At 56.5% G+C, this 12111-nt stretch overlaps 3 protein-coding genes across 3 annotated transcripts; 2 read left to right on the top strand and 1 right to left on the bottom strand.

Annotated features, from left to right (window-relative positions):
- Positions 1–482: 482 nt before the first annotated feature.
- On the top strand, positions 483–1439 carry V2A60_003377 (acetamidase/formamidase family protein; the record flags this gene model as incomplete). The annotated part of the gene is made up of 1 exon (XM_083254713.1): positions 483–1439. The coding sequence occupies one exon, from the start codon at positions 483–485 to the stop codon at positions 1437–1439; it is 957 nt and encodes a 318-aa protein (XP_083110839.1).
- Positions 1440–1989: 550 nt separating this feature from the next.
- Positions 1990–3162, top strand: V2A60_003376 (uncharacterized protein; the record flags this gene model as incomplete). The annotated part of the gene is made up of 2 exons (XM_083254712.1): positions 1990–2004; positions 2113–3162. The coding sequence occupies 2 exons, from the start codon at positions 1990–1992 to the stop codon at positions 3160–3162; spliced, it is 1065 nt and encodes a 354-aa protein (XP_083110838.1).
- Positions 3163–9208: 6046 nt separating this feature from the next.
- On the bottom strand, positions 9209–11006 carry V2A60_003375 (glycoside hydrolase; the record flags this gene model as incomplete). Its single annotated transcript, XM_083254711.1, has 2 exons — positions 9209–9328; positions 9429–11006. The coding sequence occupies 2 exons, from the start codon at positions 11004–11006 to the stop codon at positions 9209–9211; spliced, it is 1698 nt and encodes a 565-aa protein (XP_083110837.1).
- Positions 11007–12111: the final 1105 nt, after the last annotated feature.

Here is a 12111-nt window from a genome sequence, read left to right as displayed (position 1 = left end):
TCAACAGTCACACGAATACCTCATGTCTGCCCCGTTTTCGTGTAAAGCTTCAATGGCAGCTCGTTCTCTCAATCGCGACAGCGGTATTCATTACCGAGCTTCAACCCGTCCGCGGGGTAGAGTACATTCTGGCAAATAGATCCCTGTAATCGCCTGACTGATGACTGGACGGAAAGAAATACTGTGCCACCTGAAGGACCGCTTCTTGCCGCACAAGGTTCCTCTTTGGGAAGTATTCGAGGTGGGGACAATAGAGTCAGGCTGCTGTTATCGACGCTTGTTCATTATTGGGTTCTGATGCAGATTTTCAACGTCTCAGCCTTGCGTCACAGACCTTCCTCTCCTCACTTGCCCGTCGCAGTCCCCATCGACCGAGCATTTCCGCGTGGCTTATTCTTCTTCTTCCTCTATCTGATAGCTAGCCGTACTCTCCGCCATCTCACGCTGCCTTACCCGCCCCCCACTACACCTCTCGTCTCGTCATGGCACACCCGCACATCACCCAGAGCAGCATCCACTTCAAGTGGTCGCGCAAGCTGGCGCCGGCCCTGACCGTGGCCTCGGGCACCGAGGTGACGTTTGACCTGCGCGACGGCGGCAACAACCAGATCACGCCCGAGAACCAGGACACGATCCTGGACCACATCGACTTCGAGTCGGTGGACCCGGGCTTCGGCCCCGTGGCCGTCAAGGGCGCCGAGCCGGGCGACGTGCTCCGCGTCGACGTCCTCGAGCTCCAGCCCGGCGCCTACGGCTGGACCGCCATCTTCAAGGGCTTCGGCCTGCTGAGCGACGAGTTCCCCGAGCCGTCGCTCAAGATCTGGGACCTGGCCCGCACCGCCGACCGGGGCTACGCCGAGTTCAAAAAGGGCATCCGCGTCCCCGTGCGGCCCTTTCTCGGCGTCATGGGCCTCGCGCCGCCCACCGACGAGCCGCTGTCCACCATCCCGCCCTACGACTGGGGCGGCAACATGGACTGCAAGCACCTGACGCAGGGCGCCACGCTCTTCCTGCCCGTCCAGACGGCCGGCGCCCTCTTCAGCTGCGGCGACGGCCACGCCGCCCAGGGCGACGGCGAGGTCTGCGGCACCGCCATCGAGACCCCCATGCGCGCCCGCCTGCGCCTCACCCTCGAAAAGGGCAAGCCGTGGGTGCGCGCGCCGCACTTCCTCACCGCCGAGGGCCCCCAGCCGCACGCCGACCGCGGCCGCGAGTACGCCGTCATGGGCGTCGACGCCGACCTCCGCGAGGCGGCCCGCAAGGCCCTCCGCGCCGCCATCGAGTGGCTCGGCGCCGAAAAGGGCCTCGAGCGCTCCGAGGCCTACATGCTGTGCTCCGTGGCCGGGGACCTCAAGGTCGCGCAGGCCGTGGACATGCCGCACTATGGTGTCGTATGCACGATCCCGCTCGAAATCTTTGTCGAGGACGATGAGGAGTGAGGGGATCATTAGTGTTGGGTGAGGAGGCTGAAGACGGCTGGTGGAAGCGGATGCCGGAACCACCGAGACGGCCGGGTTGCAAATACTACGGAGAGGGGCCTATGAAAAATGCACATCGGAATTGTACAAAATTTCTTGAGCCGAATGGTTGTCTTGATCTTCCACTCATGACTGACGAGGACCAAGTTTTCAAAACCACCGTGCTGGGCGCAACTTGGTCATAATCTGCTAGGATCCAGGTGTTTGCCGTACGAGCAGCGTAAAACATCATGCTTGTGAATACCAGCCTCTGGTCGCAACTAGACTAAAAAGTATGTATCTGATTCTTATTTGGCTGGACCGTGTTGATCGCGTCATTGGACGCCTTACGCCGTACATCCAAGTCCGTATTGACGCGCGCCTTGCATCGCCCCGCCGTAAACCGGATGATGCCCAACTCAGTCATCCGTATGTGTCGTATAAAACCCGATTTCGCCCTACTCCCCCTTCCCTCCTTCCTTCCACACTGTGCTGGAAAAGAAAACAAGACGAGTCTGTATCTCGTTTAAATATGAAAGTAACTGCTGTGAGTATTGTACTTCTTCCTCATCGCCCCCCCAGTTTCTACACCGTTGGTGCGATAACCTCGGGCTAGTCCTCACCACAATGGGGCTAACTAAGAATCTGCGTATAGCTCTACGTCTATCCGGTCAAGGCGCTCTGCGGCATCCGCCTTGACACGGCAGAGGTGGGAGGCCAGGGGCTGCAATATGACCGCACCTTCATGGTGTGCCGTTTCGGCCCCGACGGCGAGCTCATCAAGATACAAATGTCGGAGCATGCAGATTGCGCGCTATTCCACCAGGAGATTGTCGACCACACCATCCGTGTCCGGTATGGCCGCCCGGAGGAGCCCGTGGTGGCCCACCACGCTCTCCAAGACACGGTGCTGGAGTTTCCGGTAGAGCCGGGGACGGACGGGCTCGAGAGGGCCGAGATGAATCTCCACCAGAGCATCGTCTCGGCGTACCGCATGGGCCCGCAGTACGACGACTGGTTCACGGCCTGCTTCGGGTTCAAGACGACGCTCCTCTACATTGGCCGGGAGCGGCGCCCGGTGCTCGGCACCTTTTCCCCGCGCAACCCCCAGCAGCCCGACGAGCCCGCGCCGCAAAAGGGCTGGCTCTCGTCCGTCTCCAGCTACATCACGGGGACGCCGCCGGAGGACCGGGACGAGCCCGACTGGCTCACGTTTAGCGACTGCGCGCCGCTGCTGGTGGCCACCGAGGCGTCGCTGCGCAACGTGCGCGCGCGCGTCGCGAGCGGCGACGTCGACATGCTCAAGTTCCGGCCCAACATTGTCGTCGACGGCGCGGCCGCGTGGGACGAGGACTTTTGGGCGGCGCTGTCCCTCAACGGCGCGCCCGCGCTCCTCCTCACCAAGCTCTGCAACCGCTGCACCTCGCTCAACGTCGACTACCGGACCGGCCGCTACGGGCGCGCCGACCAGGAGCAGGGCACCATCCTCAAGGTGCTGATGCGGGACCGCCGCGTCGACCAGGGGCACAAGTACGCGCCCGCGTTTGGGCGCTACGGCTTCCTCGACGACGGCGTCCGGTCGCTGCGCATCGCCGTCGGCGACGAGATAGCCGTGACGAGGCGCACCGAGGAGCGGCCGCACTGGGACTGGCCCCTGAGACCAAAGGTCCCCAGCGTTGCCAGATACTACCGCTATGCTGCGTAGCAAGGGACTGGGAGGAGCGAAGACGGATGCTAGGCGCACTGTTGACTGTTGATTAGGGGGGGTTGTATTTTCTTTTTTCAAAGCACGTTTGGTCCTTTTACGTTCAACACCTGGCAGAAGCGAAGAAGAGAAGAAGCTGCATATTCTGTGCAACGAGATTTAAAATACTCACACTCTATACTAATATTGACATATTTCTTTTGGATAGACGGGTCCTCGTGATAGGGGTGCCTAGATCGTCACGTAGTCTACTGAGCGGCATGGACCATCACTGACCACGATTGTGACACGCAAGCTTAGCTGAAGCAGGACAAACCTTTTCAAGAACCTTTTCTTGAAAGATAAGAAAAGTAAATCTACACAATAGAGCCCAAACAAAACAAAACAAAACAAGACATGCTTTGTGGTGGGAAAGGCACCGCCGGCCATGACACAGTGGAATTGGCGATTGTCATGTCTAGTTTTCCCGAATGAGAAAACGTCCATCTAGACGTGACGGTACCTTGCAGTCCCGTGACTGCTGGTGTGACATTCTAGAAGTGTTCTTTTACGCTTGGACAAGGCGGGAACGGCTTCCCATAGGTCGACCGCAAGGGAGGGTGGGAAATCAACTTGGCGCAGCGACCACAACCAAAAATCGCAACAATCACCGAGTTGAGATAGAACCGGAGGGGAGAGAGGGATGGGTAAGCGTGCGACAAAAGAAAGAGCAGCAGCACACAAAGCGCCCGTCCGCCTCATCGATGCAGGACGAGCAAGGGGAAGACAGAGGGGGGAGGGGGGGGGGAGGAATCATGCGCGATAGGAATCAGACAAACAAGCAGGTGTGGAATAGTACTTGATCCGTCAAGCATCGTTGTGTCACCCACTGCCCCTCATTTTGATTCCTTCTAGAAGGTCTGTTGAGGGGTAGATCAATAGCCGACTTGTTTCGGATTCCATTCAAGCCATGGTTGTAGCAGCATCCTGGATCCCCAGCGTGAGCAACAAGTCAGTATAAAACTACAATCAAACGATGCTGTTAAATGGAAACATAGCACCTGTAGACTCAAAACTCACAAAATCGTGACGAAGAAGAAAACATAATTAATTATTCAGGCGAGCTGCACAGCTCGAGCCGTTTCTTGTTTGCGAGTTCATGCTAGATAAACCGTCTATCGTTTCTAGGTGAAACACCAGACCCTGCGAGGGTCAATATGTAGCAAAAGCTAATTTCTATCAAAACAAAACGCCCGTCTCAGGAGTAAATAAGAACCGAGATTCAACAAGTCCCATAACAAAACTGAGGAAATGCCGTGCATTATCCAGGGGCAACTAAATACCGAGACTGTATGATGATCTGTGAGCACATGCCCCATGAGGAATAGCTATAAGTGTCATTTACCTCGACATGATCCAAGCACAACAGCATCAACCACCGTGATGTACCTTGCCATGGTACATGCATGTGCATGATTTGGCCATCTAGGTTGGCTTGGGGCCAACGCCTTAGGCAGTATCGGTGCACATATGGCAGAGATGCAGCTTGCAGTACGCACACTCATAGATCATATGGCTGGGACCAGAGAGGCAAAACTGGCAAACCCACTGCATCAAAGTGCTGTCTGACTTGATCAGAGTGAAAGAGTGAACACAGGAGACAGACATGATGTTGAAGCAAGGTGCCTGCCAGATTGCAGAGAAGATTGGAAAAGAGAGTTCTAGGAAGACGAACAGGATATAAAGGAGAGAGGCAATCAGCAGTAGCTTGTGAGTCGAGACAGTGGCTAGACCTAACACAGATGGGTTGCGCTCTTTATAGTCAGTCTCCAGCACGGGTAGTTGGTGCCGTGCGAAGGTGGCTGCCAGGCGGTTGTAAGATGGCGCCAAGGAAGGAAGTCGCGAACGGCGTGAAAGTAGGCGAGACCACCAGATATGACCAAGGTGAAACAGGTCTGATATGGAGTAAACGAATGGACAAGGTTCCTGAGCAATATGGACCGTGGCGCAACAAGGCTTGTAAGAAATAGTGACGTAGGCCAGGAGCCTTGAGAACAGTGCGTCGTGGGTTTGGCTACGAATGAAGCAGCCGACCGGTTTTGTAATACTGTCTTGATGGCAGCAGACCGGTTGAAGCGGAAGCAAGCAAGGGTCGGCCCAGGTCCAATGGTGGCGGAGAGGACAGACGCAGGACGCCGGAACAGGAAGTGAAGGTCGATTGTGCGAGTATATTTCAGATACGTGACAAATGGTCCAGGCTGGGAGGTTCTTGTATAGTTTTGTCCCGCACAAGCCAAGGCACGACGGGGAGAAGCTGAAGCAGGCAAGAGCAGGCAGCCTTGCCTTGGGCAGGGAGAACTCCCAGCACGCCCAACGGAACGGACGAAATAAAAGGATATCGCAAAGAGGCCCGAAGCCCACCCAAGGTCCCGGAAACGTGGCTATGGGTGGGTTGCAAGAGAGAGCGCGCACTAGTGGCTGTTGGCGGCCGCTTGGCTTGCTTCTTGGTGTGGTCGGGTCACTGGGAGCGTGGAGGCGTGGATTGACCCATGCTGGCAAGCTGGCTAAGTAGCTGGGAATGTATCCGGGGTTGTAGAAACTCTGTTCGTGTTGGGCAGATTGGGTAGTCAGAATGGCTTATCACTAGTTGACCAACTTTGTCGACCACGGTAATCCGTACCGTCGGCGATGTTTGACTACCCATGTTCATCCTTGCGACGGCCCACAGCAAGTGGAGGGAAAATGGCCATCGCGAGCGCTACTGTGGTGAGTCTTGGCTTTGGCTGATGGCGTCCGTCAGACTTTCTGGGACGAAGCGGATGCGGACAGATAGATGCGGCGGCCTGGGCGGGCGGCTGGCTGATGTGATATCTGAGCAGCGTTGGGTGTTCGAAGGATAGGCCCCGGAGGGAAACAAGTGAGGCGAGCGCTGGCAATGTCAGCTGCCTGGCCGCGGTTGAGAGGGCTGGCGTGATGATGGATCCGTGCAATCCGTATTGTGAACAAGGAAGCGGAAGAAGGGAGGAGAGGAGAAAGCCCGTTGGCTCACCGGTTGTTGACAAGGGGAGCCTTGCCGGTGGCCGCCCACCTTGAGGTGTGTCTGTATGTACATGCCCAGTAATAAAGCTGGTAGATTGGCTGCGAACGCCTGCAAGGACATGCGCCTGCACCGGCATATCTGGCGGGCCCTGCTTCTGCCCACTTCTGCAATGCAGGTGCAGGTACATGCCTAGGCAGGTACGTTGTGCATGCTACCAGTATATCCCTAGGTCCGTCTATCCGCCGACGCCATGGCCTGCGCCGGCCTGATGAAGTGATGGCTATTCATAATGTATAGCACAAATAGCAAACCACCGCTGGAGAAGAGAGGAGCGGGCAAGGTACCTACCTGTGTACCTGTTTATCATTCCTCAGGCATCAAATGATTTACTTGCCAGCCGTCTGCCAGAGCCGACGGGCCGCCAGTCAGTCAGTCAGTCAGTCAGTCAGTCAGTCTGTCTGTCTTTCTGGCTGCCTGCCTGCCTACGTGCCTACGTGCCTGCCTGTCTGCCTGTCTGTCCGTCGTCTGTACGGAGTAAGTGCATGGCGCACCCTTTTCGTCCAGCTGCATCCCCATCCCCATCCCCATACAAGATCAGAGCAATCAAATCAACGCGATACGTCTTGCAGCGCGCGCGTTTCTAGTCAGCTTGACATCTCGCCCTCCTTCAGTTCGTTCCCTACAAGGCAGGAAAACGCCCCCGAGGCTCCTCATTGGCCACATACCTTTTTAGACAGACAAACAGGGCAAATCTAACGACTCACCCACCACCCACTGAAACAAGACACCCAAAAAGGCTTCCTCTTGCATGCGCCTCGAGTTACAGCATTTTCCACCTGACTCTGTGGAAACAATTCAATTATTTTCCCGGCCCCAACGCCGTCGCTTCCGGCGGCCTGGTCGCACCGAGGCATCCCAACTATCAGGCACGACCAGGCTGTGCCGTCGCCAACTCCACACCATCCTATTAACCCTGCAAGGCGAAGCTTCCACAGCCTGTTCCATGAGCCTTCTAAATTGCGGATAACTCTCTACTTGCCGTCTTACCCCTGCCAGCCACGCTCTGCGGCGCATTCATTCGTGGACCGCTGCGCCATCGGCACTGGGCCCAGGGGGGTTGGGGGTTTCTGTCGCCATGCGCGGTTCGAGCGTCATCCTCACCTTGGCCCTCCCTGCTCAATGACAGCAGCTTCAAGGCTCACTTGACTCATCCCCAGTCCAGCTCTACTAATAAACGTACGAACGGGCGCAAGATCGGCCCAAGATGGCCCTAGCCCCTGGCTACAACTGCGCCTGCATTTTGCTCGGTCTGTACTCAGTATCCTTGCACAAGAGCTGCTTTTTGAGCTTTCGACATGTTTGGCGTATTTTTCTTTTCTGGCTAGGCCTATGCCAGCGTCGGGCAATGACCAGTCCCCATTTGTGATCCCTGCGACTGTGCTGCACGCACACCACAAGTCTACTACTGAGTATGGCCCTTGTAGGGGTTCGGTATGAAACGATACTCAGGTCCGTTGACAACTCGATCGCAGTTAGCCTTGTTGTCACCAACCCAAGACAGCGCGACAAAGCTGATTGCACATCCTCAAACGGGCTATGACCGACTCCAAGCCCAGCAACAAGCCCGGATTCTTGGCGCCAATTTTGTCTCGACATTACTGACCTTCAGCAAGCGCCTGTGATTTGTGTAGTATGCGAGCAGCAGTGGGCCTATGGCGATGCCGACTACGAGTATGTCTACCGAATAAACAATGACTTGGTCAATGCGAGCCAGACCGCAAAAACCGGAGCGGTGTGTGAATGTCAACAGTGTTGCTGAACGTATCCCTCAAACACCTACGTACTACGGCCGAGGGCATGCTCGGACGGCCCGACGAATGGTTGCAATTGTGTCTCAAAGACGACTGCAGTGACCCAACTTACCATTCCAACACTTCGGCAATCCTATTTGCACATGTCAGTTATCCGGACGGAGGTTGAAAACCGTCATCTGACGAGGAAGTTTGCCGACGAGGCTTGCAGATAATTTAGCAGGATCCCGGTGTCCATTTCGCGGCCAAGACGGGCAATTATATGACCCGTACACGTTGCTTCTGGCGTTCAGCTTGCTATCAAAACATGGCGTTTACTTGGTAGTTTTTCTGAGATCAGTTGACTTGTGTGTAGACGTCATCCTAGGCCGCCAGGTGATGGCCGCCAGCTTGGTTCGCTGCCATACACTGCACGGGATGCACATGGCTGAATGGTAGGTTGGTTCGAGCGAATGCTGAGCCCGACGAATCAATTGGCCCGGGACAAGTGAAAGGCCCGGGCCGGAAGGAAAAGGACATCGTCAGCGTCCCAAGTTCAGACGGCTTTTGATCCATCCTCACGACTTCAGAAATCGGCCCACATGGAACCGCATGGCAACGCCATGGCGGGGGGATGCCACAACGGAGAGAGCTCTCAAGGCAGAATTGTCAGCCGGGTCAAGAAGAAAAAAATTAGGGAGGCTGCTCGTCGCACTACAACTGGCTACTAACATGGAGGGGTTTGGTTCAGCTCATAATTATAGTCCTGACGTGGTTCTCTTTTAGTTTCTTTTTGCGCGGCAGGGGTCTGGCATGGCGCCTTCTTCAAACTCCAGCTCCCAGCTCCAACATAGCCTCACGGGTCCAAGGATGGCATCACGCGCTGATGCTTGAATTTATCAAATGACGAAGGATAGATTAAAAAATTTCAACAGTAAAGTGGCTTGACGTTCGTATGTAGCCTCCATGCTCGCTAGCACAACTGTTTCATGAGGATGACAGATAAAAGTCGCGTGAAAAGGGTGACTGGCCGTCTAGGGATGCGGCACGTGTGCTTGAATAGTACAATACGTCATCTTATTTCTAACGTACAAGCCACGGCATTCTCTCCGTGGACTTTCTTTTTGTTGCATCATTACGGCACGTCCATCATGGGTTTCTTAGATGGGTTTCGGCGTCGCAGCTCTGCTGCGTTGTTGTCGTATACCCCCACCTCTTTCAATCGTCCGGCTGTTTCTCAAGACGGGCGTTTGAAGGGATGCGCCTCTGTGTTTAAGACGTACTCGTCGAGGCTGATGACATTCGGGGGAGAAAAGATGAGATAAAAGTATTTCAGCGTCTCGGCGGTCCAGAAACTCTGCAAAACCAATCCTGTTAGCCCTTACTCAACGTGGCACCAGATGCATGACAATACAATAACGGTGAAGAGAGGGAGTTGGATGCACTCTTACACATACCTCCATCGAGTCTAGTTTGTTCGTCTCCTCCTCGGCACGAACATCTGCAATGGCAGAGTTTGCGTATTGTGTCGTTGTGGACTTCATGATGGCCTCGAACATCTGCCAAGCGAGGTCCTGTAGGTCTGTGCGGCCGGTGATGCGGTAGAGGATGAAGATGCTCTCGATGGCCTCGGGTCGGAGCAAGTAGCGCGGATCCCAGGCGTTGACGAAGCCGCGGGGCAGCTTCTCGTCGCCGTGCTTCGCCCACGCCTGCTCGTCCCACGCGCACATGTCGCGGCGCTCGCAAGCCATCAAGGTGAATATTTCGGGCATAACTCCCGTCGGAAAGGCGGCGTACGCGAAGCCGCAGCCGCGGGCGAGCTTCTCGCCGATGGTGACCTGGGTCTCGTTGGCGAATAGCTTGCCGCCGAGGCCGAGCATGCCACCCACGAAGCACGTCAGATGCTGGCTCCGCGGGACGAGCTTGGTGGCACCCGTCGCCTGGTAGTCGCCGGAGAAGAGTATGTCCTCGCCCCCGGGCAGCATCGGGCGGAAAATGAGGTGGGGTTCGGCGGTGTTCATGGCGATGCGGAACAACCGCTCGTACGTGTCGTCGAGGCCGCCGAGCAGGGCGTGCATCTTGGGAAGGTACTCGTAGAGTGAGTCGGCCAGGGCGCCGAGGGTGAACTGGCTGTCGTGGGCCTCTTCGTGCTGGAAGTCGAGCACCGTGGGCCACATGCCCGGGAGCAACGTGTCGTTTTGAACGCGCTCGAGGAAGCGCGTGACCCGGTCGGTCGCGTCGTAGAACTTTGGGTCGCCGGTGAGCTGCGATAGCCTGGTAAATTCCATGCACAGGGAGGCGGGCGAGGCGGACGGGTCTGCGGTGCCGGCGAGGAGCTGGCCGTTGGCGGCCTCGCGGAAGTTGAGCCAGAAGCCGGGCAGGCGATTGGGGGTGTCGAAGCCCGCGTAGAGCATGTTGCCGAGCTCGAGGGCCTTGTCAAGCAGCATCCTTTCGCCGCTTAGGTCGTATGCGCTCAGCAGGCCGCCGAGATGGCGGATTGTTGTCTCGAAGATGTTGATGGCGGTCGAATCGGTATGGCCCCAGTCGAGGTGGGAAACGGCTTCTGCGGCTTGCTGAAATTCATTCTTGAAACCCATGATCCATAGCGTGTCGAGCGAGTCTACTAATGTCGCGGCCCAGCCGCCAAAGGTGTCTTTGCCGTGACCCGTCACGGGAGTCACCTCATCCTGCATCCACGCATACTTTCTGTAGGCATCGAAGCTGCGTTCAAATGTCTTGCGTACAGCCTGTCGACGCTTCTCGGTTTCGGGCGTCTGCTTGAACGCTTCATCGGGAGCCTGCACGCGTGGCAGTTTTCGAGGTGAGCCGGTCGGCAAGGGCTTGATGGACGTGGCAGGATGGAACTGCTTGGGGTTGACGGGGTCGAAGCCTTCAAAGACCCTGGGCCGCTGGGGGATGACGCGGCTCGAGATATAGCCACCACCGTGGGCAGGGAGCAGGCGAACGATGAGAAGGATCAAAAGGGCGGCTCCAGTAAGCAAGAGCAGTCGTGACACCCTCCTTGGTATGGCCATGGTTCACAAGACAAGTAGGCCGCTAAGGAGCCGTTTCCCCCCCTTGGAAGCACGCGAGCAAGTGTCGTGCGCCGGCGGACCAATTGGGAGGCGATGAAGACGGCGCAGTCAGCGTCGCGTTCGAGAGGTGGATGCGGCTCGATGCAGCACCATCGGATGGAGAATATGGCGGAACGGTGCCTCGGTGTGCGGATGGATGGATCTTGATGGTGGCAGGAGACGAATTTTCCGGCCATCGCTGGATCGTGGGTCCAGCCAAGGGTCGGGCTGCCTGGCTGAAGTTCACGGTCTTGAAGTTTAGTACTCAGTAGGGAGGCCCGCCTCTTGTATGATAGCCAGCAGGGAGCGACCGCCCAAGTTATAGCGGCGTGGTAGCTAAACTTGGCGGGCGTTGTTGCATACAGCGCGGGGGACGGGACACTGTATTTCTCGCCGCCCCGAGGACAGCAACCTGAATTGGGGGCAGGAGGCGCTCAACGGCAGAACATGGGGCACCTAAAAAGGATTTGCCAGCTGTAATTACTGATAGTACAGAAGGACAGTGGCAGTACGGAGTATAGATTACGACATAAGAGTTTCGTGATGCGAGGGGAAGCATGAGGCGGATGGCAATTACAAAGGAGGAGAAAAAAAATAAAAATGATAAAATAAGGTAGAGCCACCCCGTTTACCGTCTTCTGTGGCTTCATCTGAGTTTCCCGCATTTTCCGCAGGGCTGGCCTCTCGGTCGGCGCAGCCCTGCTGTCTCTGTCTCTTGCAAGCCTTGGGCATTTCGGTTATAGCGGGCTTTTGGCGATCGACATGGCCGTGACCTTTCCCGGCGACACCCTACTGAACGCCAGCTTGCCTAATCGGGACGAGTTTCCCGCACCAGAATCCAGAGGTTCCGCTGCGCAAGAGTTTCAGAGATCGTGCGGCAATGCGGCAGCGGCAAAGGGGGCTTGGGAATGGGGAGGGGAGAGGGCCATCGGGTTTCGGTGGAGTTGGACCGGGATTGGTGCAGGGTCACCACAAAGTGTGACGACGACAAAAGGCAAAAGGAAAGAAAGAAAAAAAAAACGTGGCCTACAGAGAGAGTCTTGTCTGCTCGATCCAGGCACCGCTG

Source organism: Cordyceps javanica, chromosome 2 (genome assembly GCF_051103115.1).
Source record: "Cordyceps javanica chromosome 2, complete sequence".
Lineage (NCBI taxonomy): Eukaryota > Fungi > Ascomycota > Sordariomycetes > Hypocreales > Cordycipitaceae > Cordyceps > Cordyceps javanica.
This window is presented reverse-complemented; position numbering and strand designations above follow the sequence as displayed.